The 19,550-nt window shown below is 36.1% G+C and overlaps 1 protein-coding gene across 2 annotated transcripts in view; it reads right to left on the bottom strand.

The window, feature by feature from the left end:
- Window positions 1-705: 705 nt before the first annotated feature.
- LOC102809192 (integrator complex subunit 5-like) overlaps window positions 706-19,550 on the bottom strand; it is a 29,701-nt gene continuing 10,856 nt past the window's right edge. Inside the window, exons 4-20 of one of the 2 annotated variants that reach the window (XM_085492533.1) lie at window positions 18,993-19,101; window positions 16,618-16,756; window positions 15,248-15,446; window positions 14,223-14,337; window positions 12,969-13,204; window positions 12,175-12,317; window positions 11,091-11,199; window positions 10,561-10,680; window positions 8,990-9,260; window positions 7,564-7,676; window positions 5,033-5,233; window positions 4,613-4,812; window positions 4,064-4,134; window positions 3,123-3,271; window positions 2,658-2,762; window positions 1,488-1,560; window positions 706-1,358 (exon numbers count right to left, since the gene is read on the bottom strand). In XM_085492533.1, coding sequence (XP_085348659.1) covers window positions 1,258-1,358; window positions 1,488-1,560; window positions 2,658-2,762; window positions 3,123-3,271; window positions 4,064-4,134; window positions 4,613-4,812; window positions 5,033-5,233; window positions 7,564-7,676; window positions 8,990-9,260; window positions 10,561-10,680; window positions 11,091-11,199; window positions 12,175-12,317; window positions 12,969-13,204; window positions 14,223-14,337; window positions 15,248-15,446; window positions 16,618-16,756; window positions 18,993-19,101 — 2,454 coding nt within the window. In that variant the 3' untranslated portion in view covers window positions 706-1,257. Of the gene's footprint in view, window positions 1,359-1,487; window positions 1,561-2,657; window positions 2,763-3,122; window positions 3,272-4,063; window positions 4,135-4,612; window positions 4,813-5,032; window positions 5,234-7,563; window positions 7,677-8,989; window positions 9,261-10,560; window positions 10,681-11,090; window positions 11,200-12,174; window positions 12,318-12,968; window positions 13,205-14,222; window positions 14,338-15,247; window positions 15,447-15,649; window positions 15,731-16,617; window positions 16,757-18,992; window positions 19,102-19,550 lie in introns of those variants that run through there. The other variant, XM_085492532.1, reaches the window with a different exon arrangement.

Here is a 19,550-nt window from a genome sequence, read left to right as displayed (position 1 = left end):
TCACAGATGTATCTAAACCCTGATACCCGACTACATTGGTCAGGTTAAACTAGCATGATTGGTAGAGTGTGCATTTTTCAAATGAAGAGAAATTGAATCTGCACATCTTTGTGTTTACAGCACATACTGCTACACCCCTAATGTATGTGTTGCCTGGTTTGGAGACTTTTTGACTTTTGTGTATTGGTAGTCTTGATGGTTATCGTGTGTGTGTGTCTGTTCGACTGATACCTCAAGAAAACTTGGTACATAGATGTTCCAGGAAGTATGTACTTCATGTCTCCAATACCCCCTAGCACATGGGAGTTCTTTCTAAGCTTTATTTGTTTTCTTTTATTTATTGTAGTACATTTTTTTTCATATTTCTTTTTACCACCTCTTTTCATCATAAAATAGTCCCATTCATAGTTTGAACTTTCCTTCAGAAGATTGGGACAAAAATAGCCAAATTTTTGGAGTAAAAACTGAAAATTAACTCAAATTTGTTCTGTTAGCTCCAAAATTAGGATTCATTTCCAGAAATATTGAAGAATATAAGAAAAAAAGTGCAGAAAAATTTGGACAAAAAGTCTATACATGCCATGTCACATTGCTACAAATTTACAGTAATCCTATTTGATTTCACAAGGAAATTAAGTCCAATTTTACGTGAAAAACACAGCTTGTGCCCTTTTTTTGGAGAGACAACAGTGAATAGTAAAAGTATTTGGAAACTATTGTGGCATAAGAATTTTATTGATTTCAAAGTTCAGCATAATTATTTCTTTATTCCACATTACAAGCTACTAGGTGGGAATTTGATACTGTTGATGGGAATATTAGTACATCATGATAGCATTATGTTGTGGCACAAAATTGTAGCTCCATGGATGTGATGTTGGTACTGCTTAGTACATGTCAAACAACGCTATGTCCATTTCAATTGATGTACACTTGCTGAGTAATGTCAAAGAAAATTACGTCACTTAAGTTCACAGAATGTGTCATCACCACTGATGTCACAAAAAACAGCATTATCTTGGAGGGTCATAGAAAATCATCTGATCCTTAGGGGGTCACAGGAAATTACATCATCATGTGTGAAGTAACAGGAATTTACATCACATTTAGTTCATTGAATGTGACATCACCATTGATAGCATCATCATCTCCATGTCACAAGAAATGACATCATCTTGGAGGATCATAGAAAATGACCTGATCCTTAGGGGGGCACAGGAAATTACATCATTATGTGTGAGGAAACAGGAAATGACATCATGTTTGGCTTACTGGAAATATCCTTGAGTAAAAATGTCCACACATTTCAATATTGTGATGCAGCACTGAGTGTAATAATTTGGTGTACTTCGCATCAACTGAAATAAAACAAAAATTCACTCAATAAAAAATTTGGATTGACAACATAAGATGATGGTATCCCATAATTCCTTGGTGCAGTCCCAGGGATTGGTAGCCATTCCTTTAAAAACAGTAAAAGTACTCACCAGCTTCAAACACTCTTGATCTTCTACCATATTTGTCCTTTGTGAGGTAACAATCCTCTGCTGGAGGATTTTCCTAAAAAAAAAATCAAATATCGCACTATTTATGTTTCTGTTCAATTTTTTGATCATAATTTTTTTTAATCATTAAATTTGAACCAACTGGACATCATTTTTTATTACAATTCTTGAACAAGAAATTTAACGAGATGATGTGGGTTTATTTGGTTGGAAAGTTGACTTTGACTTTCAATGATTGAAAAGATTTTGATTGTTCCCTTCAAGCATAGCTGTCACTAACAAGTATACAATATTGAAATTTTAAAAGCAGTACCAATTTATATCTTAACTGTCAACTTTGTCAAGCAGAGTTTATCATATGAGTGATTGTTTGTCTTCGTCCACATCAACTTTTTACTAAAAAGTGATATTTTCAACTCCTTGTTGAAAACTGTAATTCTGATCACTTTAATATTATACATATAGGTACTACATGTAGACCTCTCTCTGATTTATTCATTTTGTGATGATATATCAATTCTCTAATTGGAAACGTGCATTGCTATCTCAGCCGAGAAACTGCTTGTTATATTTTGCTGAGCGAATCAAATTAATGAAAAAGAGCAAATACCCCCGGTAATAACTGAAGTACCAAAACTTGCTTCCATGGAAACATTGACTGTGATTTTCCCACAGCATTAAAGCGGGGGAGTCGCATGCGTCAGATGGCCATAGCGTGTCATTGTTTACAAACAAGCGTCTACCCATGAGCCTTTGCGTTTCTAGCGTGTGTTGTTATCGTCGCTTGGGATTAAATTCCTGCGTGTGCAAAGGTGACGACACTCCAGCTTTAAGCACTAGATTCATTCATAACACTAGGTTTGCTTAGCCCAAATTTTAGCTTCGGATTTTCAAATAGTCAGTCACGGCAATAACTTGAAATTCTTGCATCAAAAGTGTGTGTGTTTTCACTGGTAAACATAAATGAAGAAAAGTACAGTAGGGGGCAAGCATTATTACTAGGTTTAGCATCTACCATACAAACTCATTCATTGACAAGTAATTCTAATTCAATGGTGGTAGCAAAAATAATTGTTGTTTTTCAAGCACACAAATTATTAGCACACAAATGAAAATTGTTTCTTTTTTTCTTGTTCAACAGTAAATACTCACTTTCATAAATGTCCATATGTTCATAAGTAATAGAAACACTTCATATGGAGTGAGCATGTAAAACAATTCACATACTAAGCCAAGTGACGGCGGTAAAAAATCAGCCTGAAACAAATAATAGTTAGTAATTAAAAATAACCATGAAATGCACAAACTCACTAAGGGTTACTCAGAAGTTGTAAAGGAGAAGTCTGGGAAAACAACATAATGCTGCCGGATGAAAGATTTTCCGATTTGTAGGAGAATGCAAATTCATGCAGTATTTTTATAACAATTTTTATTCTCTAAGTATTCAACTTTCCACCATCTTGAATCTCCAGCAAAGAATTATGAGAAAAGTATGACATCAAAGTCACTGTGTTGTAAAAAATTGATGAAAATGATTGCAACAACAACTTGTGAATGAGTAATATTGTTGCAAATTAGTTCAACTCGGTATGTGTAGTATTTCTTTAAGTAACTCACCAATGCCATACAATGCACAAGTTCACTTGATATGTGCAGTTTTTTTGGTGACAGACTGGATTTTTTCTCTCGATTTGCTTCCCAGTAATTTATTAAAGTAGCTAATAAACCATAGACTAACACTGTACATTTACATAGTATTGGTTTAGCTGAAAAGAAATAAAAACAAAACAAGATTTAACAAGTTCACCATTCTACAATGATAACTGTTTTTTTTTTCCAATGGAAAACTTTGCACTTCAATATATATCGCATTAGTTGGGCTAACACAATTATTTATAGTATGTAATATTTGTTCATACGCAAAACACAATAAACCCACATGCAAGACACATGGCACCCACATGCAAGACACGTATGGTACCCACATGCAAGACACATGACACTCATATATAAGACATATGACACCCACGTGTAAGACACATAGCACCCACATGCAAGACACATGGTACCCACATGCAAGACACATGGCACCCACATGCAAGACACATGGCACCCACATGCAAGACACATGGCACCCACATGCAAGACACGTATGGTACCCACATGCAAGACACATGGCACCTACATGCAAGACACATAGCACCCACATGCAAGACACATGGCACCCACGTGCAAGACACATGACATATGACACCCATGTGTAAGACACATAGCACCCACATGCAAGACACATGGCACCCACATGCAAGACACATAGCACCCACATGCAAGACACATAGCACCCACATGCAAGACACATGGCACCCACATGCAAGACACATGGCACCCACATGCAAGACACATGCAAGACACAGCAATATTTATTCATTTTTTATTTCATGCATACCTGACTGTGTTTTAGGAATGAAAAAACAAATAGTCTCAGTGTAGAGGGAATACTGCCCACAAGCTAGTCTTGTGTCTAGATACATATCAAATAAATAGAAATTGTTATTTACCTTTAGCAATAATTTTCAAAATATGCATTAAAATTGGATTATCCTCAAAACTTCTCTTGATATGTAAATCTCTGTCATGAAATAAACATAGATTAAATAAACAATAGACATTGATTGCAACTATAGAGATCAATATACAATGTATGTCTGAGGAGTACGTCCATTAAAATGCAAATTCACTGCAAACTTGGCAATTGGATTTTTAAAAATGCAGAGAAGGGGCATTGATATTGTGTCTGTGGGTCTCCGTTAGTAATGTTTGCTGTTGGACCTTGGTGTATTTTGCATCACAATACTGGGTACAATTTGGAGTTATAAACTAGAGATTAAAGAAAATGAGAGAGTAAAAAATATCAAAATTGTTGAGAATTGGCAAGTACATATGTATGTAGAGAAGCAGCACATGACAGTTTCATATAGAACAGACTTAATGCTACTATTTTGACAATCTGGTTTGTGAACACACTCTATGTTGATTTTTGCAGCACATCTTTGCCCCACCCTTCTGTGTCAGTTAGTTGAAGGTATAAATGGCAATATTGATGTTACCTTTCTACTGTATATTTCATGAATTCTTCGTCTGGCCATATTACACCAGCATGCGTTACATCAGGACAGATTGAATCAACTAATAACTCAGCCATGGTTGTAGCAGATGACTCTGATATTTCTCCATCTACACATCTGTCATCACAACCACACAAATATAAAACATCTAACACAGACTGGATATTCTGCATCAATCTTGGCTGTTTTGAGAGAGAAGCAATAAACACAATAATGCTTATATGGAAATGATTTAAAAATATATGCAAGGCAACCACATGCAAGACACATGTCACCCACATGCAAGACACATGACACCCACATGCAAGACACATGCAAGACACAAGTCACCCACATGCAAGACACAAGTCACCCACATGCAAGACACAAGTCAAGTCACAATAATTGCTTTTCATATCTCACCTGTGGTGGGATTTTATTCACTACTTTGGGTTTCAATCCTTGACCAATGATGCCAGCATGGAATACAGTGGAAGCTGTAGCAGGCAATGTCACAGACAATGCATGCTTTTCATTCTCTTTCTGCAATGATACCTTGGGTTCAGGTACCTTCATGGTCAGCTCATTCGCATCTAACTTTCCTCCAAACAGGAAACCATTCCCCTACAAGGCATGCAAATAAAAGTATCATCAATAATAAAAAAATGAATGAATGTGTTGAACATAAATGTTCAAATCTGCTAGGCATGATTTATAAGCATCAGATAACTAATCAACCGTGGTCTATACTGTACCTTGTTCATGATGCTCTGTATTATAAATTGGATAACTAATCCATCGTGGTCTATACTGTACCTTGTTCATGATGCTCTGTATTATAAATTGGATAACTAATCCATCGTGGTCTATACTGTACCTTGTTCATGATGCACTGTATTATAAATTGGATAACTAATCCACTGTGGTCTATACTGTACCTTGTTCATGATGCACTGTATTAAACATTGGATAACTAATCCACCATGGTCTATACTGTACCTTGTTCATGATGCACTGTATTAAACATTGGATAACTAATCCACCGTGGTCTATACTGTACCTTGTTCATGATGCTCTGTATTATAAATTGGATAACTAATCCATCGTGGTCTATACTGTACCTTGTTCATGATGCATTGTATTATAAATGGGATAACTAATCCACCGTGGTCTATACTGTACCTTGTTCATGATGCACTGTATTATAAATTGGATAACTAATCCATCCACTGTGGTCTATACTGTACCTTGTTCATGATGCACTGTATTAAACATTGGATAACTAATCCACCGTGGTCTATACTGTACCTTGTTCATGATACTCTGTATTATAAATGGGATAACTAATTCACTGTTGTCAATACTGTACCTTGTTCATGATACTCTGTATTATAAATTGGATAACTAATTCACTGTGGTCTATACTGTACCTTGTTCATGATACTCTGTATTATAAATTGGATAACTAATCCACTGTGGCCAATACTGTACCTTGTTCATGATGCTCTGTATTATAAATTGGATAACTAATCCACCGTGGGCTATACTGTGCCTTGTTCACGATGCCCTGTATTATAAATTGGATAACTAATTCACTGTGGTCTATACTGTACCTTGTTCATGATACTCTGTATTATAAATGGGATAACTAATCCACTGTTGTCTATACTGTACCTTGTTCATGATGCTCTGTATTATAAACGGGATAACTAATTCACTGTTGTCTATACTGTACCTTGTTCATGATGCACTGTAATATAAATGGGATAACTAATTCACTGTGGTTTATACTGTACCTTGTTCATGATGCACTGTATTATAAATGGGATAACTAATTTACTGTGGTCTATACTGTACCTTGTTCATGATACTCTGTATTATAAATGGGATAACTAATTCACTGTTGTCAATACTGTACCTTGTTCATGATGCCCTGTATTATAAATTGGATAACTAATCCACTGTGGTCTATACTGTACCTTGTTCATGATGCACTGTAATATAAATGGGATAACTAATCCACTGTTGTCTATACTGTACCTTGTTCATGATGCTCTGTATTATAAATGGGATAACTAATCCACTGTTGTCAATACTGTACCTTGTTCATGATACTCTGTATTATAAATTGGATACCTAATCCACTGTTGTCAATACTGTACCTTGTTCATGATGCTCTGTATCATAAACGGAATAACTAATTCACTGTTGTCTATACTGTACCTTGTTCATGATGCACTGTAATATAAATGGGATAACTAATTCACTGTGGTTTATACTGTACCTTGTTCATGATGCACTGTATTATAAATGGGATAACTAATTTACTGTGGTCTATACTGTACCTTGTTCATGATACTCTGTATTATAAATGGGATAACTAATTCACTGTTGTCAATACTGTACCTTGTTCATGATGCTCTGTATTATAAATTGGATAACTAATCCACTGTTGTCTATACTGTACCTTGTTCATGATGCACTGTATTATAAATGGGATAACTAATCCACTGTGGTCTATACTGTACCTTGTTCATGATGCCCTGTATTATAAATGGGATAACTAATCCACTGTTGTCTATACTGTACCTTGTCCATGATGCACTGTATTATAAATGGGATAACTAATCCACTGTTGTCAATACTGTACCTTGTTCATGATGCACTGTAATATAAATGGGATAACTAATTCACTATGGTCTATACTGTACCTTGTTCATGATGCACTGTATTATAAATGGGATAACTAATCCACTGTGGTCTATACTGTACCTTGTTCATAATGCTCTGTATTATAAATGGGATAACTAATCCACTGTTGTCAATACTGTACCTTGTTCATGATGCACTGTATTATAAATTGGATAACTAATCCACCGTGGTCTATACTGTACCTTGTTCATGATGCTCTGTATTATAAATGGGATAACTAATTCACTATGGTCTATACTTACCTTGTTCATGATGCCCTGTATTATAAATCGGATAACCATTGTCTGACCAGGATCACTCCGAGATAAAGATTTTAAATAATTTTTCGTAGTCACAATTTGATCAGTCATGGAATCTAGTAAAATAAAACCAAACAAATACTGAAAACCATTTTAAGCAAGCAAGGGTCAGGTTCAAAATCACAAAGTCTGATAGCAGTGACAATTTCACAGAGTTCTTTTAGATATTATTACATGCCTTTATTTTCATGGCTTAAAATATGACAATATGAGGTTATTATGAGGATACCGATAAGTATGCACGAAGACAAAACAATGAAAGTAACGACCGACATGCAGCAGAGATCGATGCAAGGACGTACTGTCTGAGTGCATACTTTGCGGTATCCTCGTAATAACCTTATTATACATCTTTTCCTCCCAATGATACATCATGGGAATGTCGAAAGGTTTAGAACAGATTTAGCGAACTTCTTTGTGTTGAATCTGGTCAAACCCTGGGGGCTGCCATGTTTGTTTTTATTATTAGAGAATGCTCACGTGCTTGAACACTCCATATTTGGAATTCGCATTTTCTATTATGGTAGGATGAAAATACCCAGTGCAACACTGCAAAATTATGGCACGCTGTAACTTATGGCGTTACGGTGACAGATGTATAATAATGGGTATTCTGTGGCCAAGTGAAGAAAGTATTGAAAACAAGGTCCCATAATGTCTAATGTATATATCAAGTTTGAACAAAATCCATCTGTAAACAGCCGAGAAATGCTTGATTTTTATGATTTTTTAGCACAAAAATGGCCGCCATTCGCCCATCTTGAATCAGATCATGAAACAAATTGACGTGCATATGTATGATATCATGTATGATGTATGTGTGAAGTTTGATTGTGATTGGTTCAGGCATTTCTAAGATACAGGTTCGGACGCACACACGCACACACACATGCATGCACGCACGGACGTCAAAACATAAGTCCCCGTTTTCGGACTGCGTCCGAACGGGGACTAATTAGCACTTGTATCGCATGGGTTGCTATTCAGAGGACACTTATTCAGGATCGTATTGCTCACAAATGTTCAGCTGCGAGAGTGAAAATTAAGTATATCATCTCGGAATAAAAATATTACATTGCACCTTCTGAATAGACCATACTGCGTATGGGCAATTAACCCCACTGCACAAGACTAATCAGCTGTATTACACTTGAGAAATAGGCCATACTGTGCATATTATGATTATGGGCTTTTGAGAAGTTGCACAAGGAGAACATTTTTCTTTCCAGGGTTGATAAAATCACCTACTAGGTCATAAAAACCCGTATTTGGCATGTGAGTAAATTCTAGCAGTGACTTTCGTGATGTTTCGTCGTCAAGAGCGCCCTTAAACTAATATATCATCCATAAATAATTGCGCCTCACGTACCTGGCATATGAAGAAGATTAAAAAAATAACTGACTGTACTCTGTAAAACATTCATCAATGTATTTGCCTGGATATTATGGGACAGGCCAACTAGGTACAACAACTGTACTGCTTGGTATGCTATGATTGGACAATCATGATGTAATAACGATGACAATATCTGAACAGATTTCTGTAACGTGGATTTCAAGGTTGTTCTTGCAGTGTTGGTGCCAGAGCTACTACTCTCCCATTTGATGAGCAAAGTAAAGTTGTTCAGTAGTTGTAAAGTCTGAAATAAATTCAATATATGACTTATAAATACTAGTCGAATAACCCCTCTATTATATGCTTTAATTTCCTGTTAGATACACAAGACAGAAAATCATGAAATTCACTATATATAAAAGTGAAACATTCACAGAAGTTCATCAGGCAAGGATTGAGTCATACCTTTTTGAAATATCATTTCTGGTGGTGCTAATTCAAAATGCCACATGTGTGCACAGTTTCTTGCATTTTACAGCTTGTAACAAGGGAGGAATTTCAAATATATGCATAGGGTCACAAAGACAATGTGTGTACCAACCATTATTATGCAGTGGGATGCAATATTGCATCAGGATAAGATAAAACATAGATATTGAAATGAGTGGTATCAGGATGGGTTTGACAGGATATCAGGATGGGTTTGGCAGGATATCAGGATGGGTTTGACAGGATATCAGGATGGGTTTGACAGGATATCAGGATGGGTTGAAGGATATCAGGATGGGTTAGACAGGATATCGGGAAAGGTTGAATAGGATATCAGAATGGGTTTAATAGGATATCAGGATGGGTTTAATAGGATATCAGGATGGGTTAGACAGGATATCAGGATGGGTTGAAGGATATCAGGATGGGTTAGACAGGATATTGGGAAAGGTTGAATAGGATATCAGAATGGGTTGAATAGGATATCAGGATGGGTTTAATAGGATATCAAGATGGGTTAGACAGGATATCAGGATGGGTTGAAGGATATCAGGATGGGTTAGACAGGATATCAGGATGGGTTGAAGGATATCAGGATGGGTTAGACAGGATACCGGGAAAGGTTGAATAGGATATCAGAATGGGTTGAATAGGATATCAGGATGGGTTTAATAGGATATCAGGATGGGTTTAATAGGATATCAGGATGGGTTTAATAGGATATCAGGATGGGTTAGACAGGATATCAGGATGGGTTAGACAGGATATCAGGATGGGTTAGACAGGATATCAGGATGGGTTTAATAGGATATCAGGATGGGTTAGACAGGATATCAGGATGGGTTTAATAGGATATCAGGATGGGTTAGACAGGATATCAGGAAAGGTTGAATAGGATATCAGAATGGGTTGAATAGGATATCAGGATGGGTTTAATAGGATATCAAGATGGGTTGATTAGGATATCAGGATGCTTGGGATAGGGTATCATGACGGGTTGGATAGGATATCAGGAAAAGTTGAATAGGATATCAGGATGGGTTAGATATATAGGGTATAAATTATTGTAAATCAGGTGACATGTCTAGATATACTTAATCTAGAAACTGAGTTACCTGTTTATCTGTTATGTGTTGTAATGAATAAAGTGAATTCTGTACAGCAGTTTGCATCACATCTGGCAAACAACTTTCAAAGTCTGCTTGAAGATTTAAAAATAATTTTACTTGGCTGGCCTGAAAGAAAAAAACAAAAATAATGCACACTTGAAACACATGTATTGTTATCACATAGTTGCAATTTATGTAAATGGTGATTCCTTAGAATTGCAACAAAAGTGGCACATATAACAATAAATGGTGGAGGATTCCCAGAATCTGGAATTAATTAGCTATATATGCATCCTGGAATGATACTGGTATTGTCATCATAGCTAAATATCACTGAGAACTGGTTTTGACAACGTTATTAAAACAATTATTAGGATTTAGAAAAATTATAAGTCAAAATTGGCCACCAGTCAGCCATTTAAATTGAATTCAAATAGTAAATTGATAGAAAAATTGTTGGCTTCCTGGCCACCAGAGGGCACTGTATTATTAATCATTTTCAGGAAGAGCATAATGTGGTTGCCATGGCTGCTCACCTTGTCTTGTGAGGAAGCATTAATGAGTAGATAACAGAGTATATCTGAAGCACAACTTTCACCGCAATGAACACCAATAACTGACAGTAATCTTTCAATCCAGTATAACCTGAAATATAGAAAACTATTAATATAATATAAAATGATATAAAATTACAAATACCAACTTCACAATGTTGACTTCAAATGCGCATAAAATACATGTCGTGTCAGGATCCATTGCAACTACTGGTAATAATAAATAAGTTTATTCTCCTTATTATAACCAATACAATAATAGAATCAAAAACTAAAGACAATGCAAGAACATAAGTGAGAATAGGATTGGAAAATAGCAGTCAAGTGACTGCTAATCTAGTCCGTTCCCATCTTAAATAAATATTCATAATAATTAAGTATTAGGGCTAGTTAAAGAAATAGCGAAAACAAATATATATATATATATATATATAGATATGTATATACATTTTATGTACAAGAAAACACTAAGTTCACTAAGTATACAAAAGATATTTTTTGTATTCTTTTTTGAATATGTTTCTCGACTGTATGGATCTAATATGAGTCGGAATTGTGTTCCATATTTTCAGGCCAATATATTTTATAGAAAATTGACCACATCTTTTCTTAACTTTGGGGAGAGAAAGATTACATTTGTAGTTTTGTCTTGTGTTATAATTATGTTCAATCTGAGGGAAGTAGTTGTGGAAAATTGGTGGTAATCTATCATAAATTGCATCATGCACTAAGGTTCCAATTTGTTGAGAATGTTGTTTATAAATATCTAAAATGCATAATTGTTTAAACAAAAGTGCTGAGGGTGTAGTGTAATTTTTAAAGGCGATAATGCGAACAATGCGTTTTTGTATACGTAAAATGTTTTGCACATTGTGACATTGATATGTATTTCCCCAAACCTCTAATAAATTGAAGATTTAGTTATGGTTTTGGATAATGTCAAACACTATTAAAATGACATTTATTTTTTGATACCATGCTATATGCAGACCCATACACTCACATAGAACAACTGTGTACAGAATAAAGACAAGACAATGATTAAGGAATGGGAACCAAACATTACCGTTTATTTGTGGCAGTTAATATGAATCTACATAAATCATTAGAATGCCTTTGTAATTCCATCAAAAATGGTATCTCTGTCACTTCTGTCTTTCCAAATGACTTGGAATACACGTTTCTTTGTAGATCTAGTAGCAATAAATCCTAGAAATAATTCACACAAGTTATATTATGTGACAGTTATATGGTGGACATGTGAGAGTTATATGGTTGACATGTGAGAGTTATATGGTGGACATGTGAAAGTTATATGGTGGACATGTGACAGTTATATGGTGGAATGTGACAGTTATGTGGTGGAATGTGACAGTTATATAGTTGACATGTGAGAGTTTTATTGTGGACATGTGACAGTTACATACATATGGTGAACATGTGAGAGTTATATGGTTGACATGTGAGTTATATGGTTGACATGTGAGTTATATGGTGGAATGTGAGAGTTATATGGTGGAATGTGACAGTTATATGGTTGACATGTGAGAGTTTTATTGTGGACATGTGACAGTTACATACATATGGTGAACATGTGACAGTTATATGGTGAACGGAATAGTTACAAACTTAAATGATGGACATGTGATAGTTATATAGGGGACACGTGGTGGTTATGTGGTGGACATGTGACAGTTATATGGTTGACATGTGAGTTACATGGCTGACATGTGACAGTTACATGGTGGACATGTGACAGTTACATGGTGGACATGTGACAGTTACATGGTGGACATGTGACAGTTACATGTGAAAGTACACATAACATTTATAAGATTCATGGATGACCTCTTATCTTACCAATATAAGTGCTGCACATTGTTGTACATGAGGCAGTGTAACAACATAGCTCTGTGAATCCCTTTCTTCTAAATTTGGTGCTGCTGTCTCCAGAACAAACTGAAACAATTTGAATGCACCGCTACCAGATTTACATATCAGGTGAACAACCAAAGTGATCAGACCATCGGCTTCTTGTAAAATTGTGGAACTTCTCGCAAACTGGCAGGACAGTCTATTCAGAATGTCAGGAGTTACTGAAAACAGAGAACAACAAATCAGCTGACAAGGACACACTGTATATACTGTAAACCAGCCATTTTGGAAATGATCGCCATTCAGCCATCCTGATCCAGGTGGCAAAAACAAATGCACACACATGTGAGACATTATGTTTATGAGGATTGAATGTGACTAGTCCACAGACTTGCAATCTTCACTCCAGCAAAATGTTGTGTTCTAACTCACAAAACACAATCCCTGGTCACATGGGATTCATTTTCAGGGTTGTTAGCATTAATATTGAATGATATTTTATTTTTAGAAACTAACATGTATACAACACTAACAAAAGTCTTAGTTATGTCAACACTGGCTAACAGGGTAAACTATATGCATGGACAATCAGTCAGTGACCTCAATGTGTTCAATTATTAAATTCTTGTGCAAGGTGACAGTGCAGTGGCTTTTGCCTCCCCATTGAATCTGTGACATACATTGTACTTATCCAAAGTACAGTGGTCTTTGGCCTCCTCATTGAGTATGTAGCATACTTACCCATGGTACAGTGGCTTTAATCTTCCCATTAAGTATGTGGCACACTCACACAGGAGACAGTGGATTCACCTTTCCCAATGAGTCAGTGGCACACTCACACAGGAGACAGTGGATCCACCCTTCCCAATGACTCAGTGGCACACTCACACAGGAGACAGTGGATTCACCTTTCCCAATGAGTCAGTGGCACACTCACACAGGAGACAGTGGATTCACCTTTCCCAATGAGTCAGTGGCACACTCACACATGGTACAGTGGGCTTTGGCCTCCTCATTGAGTCTGCAGTACACTTACATAGGGGACATTGGATTTGGCCTCCCCATTGAGTCTGTAACACCCTCATTGAGCATACATTGGCTTTGTCATTACCAGTAGGTCTGTGACACACTCACCTAGGGTTGAGGGTCGACCCATTTCTGTATTCAACCCAGTGCAGTTAGGATTTGAACAAAACTTACTACGCTACCAGTAATAGGATTGTTAACTTATTTACTTACAGCAATCTACCAGGTCCGTTGTGATGACTTTTAATAACATTGGTGACATAGAAGCCAGCTGTAGTAGGAATGGAACTGTGGATAACTGCTGCTCATCATTACTCTCTAAACTCACCTGCAATAATTAAGGTTACATGAAAGATAAATAGGATAAGTAATCATGACTGCCTACTTTATGTACAGCAAGACCAGATGAGGAAAGTTATATATTTAACAGGTGGTCATGTTTGCAGAATTTCTCAAAAACAATTCTCTCAGTATATTGCTGTATGAGTTTTGGAAAGTTACATATAATATACATCATTAAATTTTATTGTTCTTTCACATCAATATTCCAAAGTGGATTTGATTTCAATAAAGATATTATTATTAATTATATTATCACTCACTGTATTTATTTGTTTATTTGTAACATGACACATAATTGGTTTTTCAAAACAAATGTTCTAGATGGATATTTGTAATATATTGACATGCCATAATATCAAATTCAGATTTACACAAACGCCGGTGCATGTGTTAATCAAATTGAAAGTAGATTGGTCATGTTTTGTGCATGGGAACATCATCAATCTCCAGAACTGCCCTCAATATGGTAAAATGCATTTAAAGATTAGATTTATAATTTGACTAAAATGACAACAACTCCATAATAAGAATTCATGGTCTAGTGAAAATACAGCGTGGCTAAATAGCCTGTTAGCAAAGTAAGACATGTTTTACAGAAGGTTGAATAAATCCCAACTTACCAGGAATACATTATAACTCAACAGGAATACATCACAACTCACTAGGAATACATCACAACTCACTAGGAATACATCACAACTCACCTGAACACATTACAACTCAACAGAAATACAACACAACTCAGTAGGAATACATCACAACTCACTAGGAATACATCACAACTCACTAGGAATACATCACAACTCACTAGGAATACATCACAACTCACTAGGAATACATCACAACTCACTAGGAATACATCACAACTCACCTGGAATACATAACAACTCACTTACCTGGAACAGCTCCAATAATGCTTTTCTAATATCCTTTGAATGTTGTGATGCTAAATGTCCCAAAATGCCAACCACAGATGCCATCTTTGGAACCTTCTTCTCACTTCTGCTCATACTATCACTCTGGTTTCCATGGCTACAGAAATCTTTCAAACCACATGAGAGAACTCTAGTGATAATAGTTTCTGGAAAACATGATCTGGAGGAAAGAAAAAGTTTTTTATAAAAACAACAACAATTGTTTGCTTATTGGAAATGTGTTTTAAAGAGTAAATACAGTAATGGTATCATTAGGGTTTAATGAAATGTGTGGTGAGTGCAACACGGATGTATCCAACAAGACATCTTCACAGTAATCTGGACAGCTATTACATACCTACACTTATCAACCATACCACTTACCCAATATGTGCTACAACCCAATCAAAGTGTGGTGAGTGCAACACAGATGTATCCAACAAGGCATCTTCACAGTTATCTGGACAGCTATTACATACCTACACTTATCAACCATACCACTTACCCAATATGTGCTACAACCCAATCAAAGTGTGGTGAGTGCAACACAGATGTATCCAACAAGACATCTTCACAGTGATCTGGACAGCTATTACATACCTACACTTATCAACCATACCACTTACCCAATATGTGCTACAACCCAATCAAAGTGTGGTGAGTGCAACACAGATGTATCCAACAAGGCATCTTCACAGTGATCTGGACAGCTATTACATACCTACACTTATCAACCATACCACTTACCCAATATGTGCTACAACCCAATCAAAGTGTGGTGAGTGCAACACGGATGTATCCAACAAGGCATCTACACAGTGATCTGGACAGCTATCACATACCTACACTTGTCAACCATACCACTTACTCAATAAGTGCTACAACCCAATCAAAGTGTGGTGAGTGCAACACAGATATATCCAACAAGGCATCTTCACAGTGATCTGGACAGCTATTACATACCTACACTTATCAACCATACCACTTACCCAATATGTGCTACAACCCAATCAAAGTGTGGTGAGTGCAACACGGATGTATCCAACAAGACATCTTCACAGTGATCTGGACAGCTATCACATACCTACACTTATCAACCATACCACTTACCCAATATGTGCTACAACCCAATCAAAGTGTGGTGAGTGCAACACAGATGTATCCAACAAGGCATCTACACAGTGATCTGGACAGCTATCACATACCTACACTTGTCAACCATACCACTTACCCAATATGTGCTACAACCCAATCAAAGTGTGGTGAGTGCAACACAGATGTATCCAACAAGGCATCTTCACAGTGATCTGGACAGCTATTACATACCTACACTTATCAACCATATCACTTACCCAATATGTGCTACAACCCAATCAAAGTGTGGTGAGTGCAACACAGATGTATCCAACAAGGCATCTACACAGTGATCTGGACAGCTACTTATCAACATTGCAATACATTGCGTGGATATCTCCATTAAGCATCTCGTAGCTGAAATTAAAAAAATAGGCATACTGTATTTATATATTAGACACATAAAGATACCGTACTTCCCCGATCATAAGCCCCTCCCTGAGTATAAGCCCACCCCTCTGTTTTTAGACATTTAATGAATTGGGGGCATCCATGAGTATAAGCCCAGGGTGACATTTATTAAAATGTGCATGTAAAAAGTGTATTTCATTCCATAAAAATCATGATTAGTACTCGCATTAATTTCAGAGTGCATGGCGGACGAACGTACGGAAAATGGTTCAGACCTTTTCTATTCTGTTATTTATTCAGGATAAACCCCAATGTTGCAATACTGAAGTTATCCATATTTCTTTTGAGCAGTATCGGTAGTTTTGGAAAATGTGATCGTTAAGTCGTAAAACCTGGTCACTGAACATCATTTTACTTTTCCGAATAATCGTGTCCATTGAGACTATCATGAATGGGATGTAATTGAGCAAACTATTCTTCGACAGTGAAAGGTTTAATACTTCCTCTACTTTCAATTTACTTTTCGAAAATTGCAAATCAACAGGTTTTAGGGAAAAAAATCTATGTTTTTTCGTTGAAATCAGTGTTAACAGATCGCATATTAACATCGCGGTAACACACTTCCGCATTGCGTTGAAAAAATTATTTCGTCAATAATCAGTAAACTTTGTCTGTACAACACAGCATTTTTATTGGCTAACGAAAAAACGTGACCTATATTAGGTCAAAGGAAGTTGTTTCAGATCAAATTATGATGAAAAACATCATGGCAGAAATTGATTTGTGTCCACAACGAAAACAATGATAAAGGCTCATGATCGGTAGACCCAAGTTCAAATCCTACCTTAGGTTGAACATCAAAGGGTCGATCCCTACCCTGGGTGAGTGTGCCACAGACTCAATGGGAAGGCCAATTCCACTGGCCGAGATTCATTCACTAACGAATGCAACTTTGGGGGAACCTTAGTTAAGGTCCGCAGGTGCTTGTGTTCGACCAGGCCTGATTGACGCCAGGATAGCGCATTACAAATTGCCATTTGACAGAGAGATGGCCACACAGCCCTGTCATGTAGTCCCAAACATGATTATGACTTCTGTGACAAAATGCACTATGTGTCGTCACTAGCACTTGCAATTTGCACATACAAAAAAAAAGTCAGGAGAGACAACAGTGATATCCAAAAATATTTAAAAAAAAAAAAAAAAAAAAAAAATGATAAAGATCTTGCCTTCGACTGTTTTCCCCGCTGTGAACGAAAGATGTAATTTGGATAATTTTTCGTGGGTGGGAAGGTGGTTACAATTTTAAACCCCCCTTAAAATACAGTAAAGAGTACCGGGTAATATTATTCAATATTAATAATTTGTTACAATTATTAAAAAGGTAAGTTTTTGCATATATGCTATTAATTTCCATACCACATGTCAACAGTAAAAAAAAACATGGCAGCCATAGGAACATTCCATTTCAGTCCAAGTCTGTTTATGATTTATTCTCCTCCCTTAAAACGCAAGTTTATTGAGCTTGGTAGACATTTCAACTGTATTCTAGTCATAATCAGGAAGTAAATAAACAGCTGATTATGAAAATGTGTCTCTGGTGACAGAGTTTAAATTTGGCAATGAACTTCCTTTGTTGTGTCTAGTCATTAAGATCACAGTTAATGATGGATGTCAGTCACGCATGCAGTCATCTAATAAGTGTACATCATAACAATCACAGGAGTGTACATTTGGTGCATGTGTTTTTAATGAACATAATAAAATGATCAACGTCAAACACAAAAATAAAGCAAAAAACTAAGCAACAATGGCCACCAGGTGGCCATACTGGTTTGCAATACAAAGTGGTATCAGTTACCCAAGGTTGTCATCATCAAACATTTAATAAATAAAATCTGAGTTTTCATCACACAAATCAGGTACAAAACAACAGCTTGAGCAAAAATTATTAACTCCCATGCTGGCTCTTATAGCTTGCTTAGTCTTTTTATAAAAAAATACAATTTTTAATGTGATTAGATTAGTTAGATAATGACAACAAGCTATGATAGCTTTGAGACAGATGAAGTTATGCTCGGACTGTACTGTATACAACAACTGGTGAACTCTCAAACGACTTGCAAGGTGGATAATTTTTTTTCAGAACTGTTATAAATGCACAAATCACTGCTTTTCTATGAGTGATAGCCAATTTTAATTAAAGTGGTGTAGACTTCACAGAGTAGAAAGAATATCTTACCTTTACATGTCATCCATAGTTGTAATAATTCGTTAAGACTTGACGAATGTGGAACTCCTCGTCTACCAGCATATTTGCTGCTTATTTGACCCAATAAATCAATTGACCACTAGAAAAAAAATTGACACTATAAATCAGATCACAGAATAAATTAGAGTAGTTGAAATTCACCAAAAACAAGTCTTGCAAACATCTTTTCATGTAAAAAAAACATAAAATTCTGACATTAGTCTCTCTATGTACAATGCTATAGTACTGTTATCTGTAGAGAATAGCGAGTCATATTTCACTCAACCATTTTCCACTCATTGCGAGATCTGTGTTATGAAATCAAATGCAAAAACAGAGCAAACAAAGGTTATAGCATGGTAGTGACATCAACAAATCGTGTAGAATTCAACAAATGCAAAAATACTCTTTTTTGGTATTTCCAGCTATGTACATGTACACAATATGATCATCTTACACAAAATGTTGACATTATTCCCTCTAGGTACAATGCCATAGTTATGTTTTCCTCTATCAGAAGCAGAATACATGCATAATTAATACTAGAGA

This window comes from Saccoglossus kowalevskii, chromosome 17 (assembly GCF_978046115.1).
Source record: "Saccoglossus kowalevskii chromosome 17, keSacKowa6.1, whole genome shotgun sequence".
Taxonomy (NCBI): domain Eukaryota; kingdom Metazoa; phylum Hemichordata; class Enteropneusta; family Harrimaniidae; genus Saccoglossus; species Saccoglossus kowalevskii.
The sequence above is the reverse complement of the archived record's forward strand: the minus strand, read 5'-3'. Positions and strand labels throughout refer to the sequence as shown.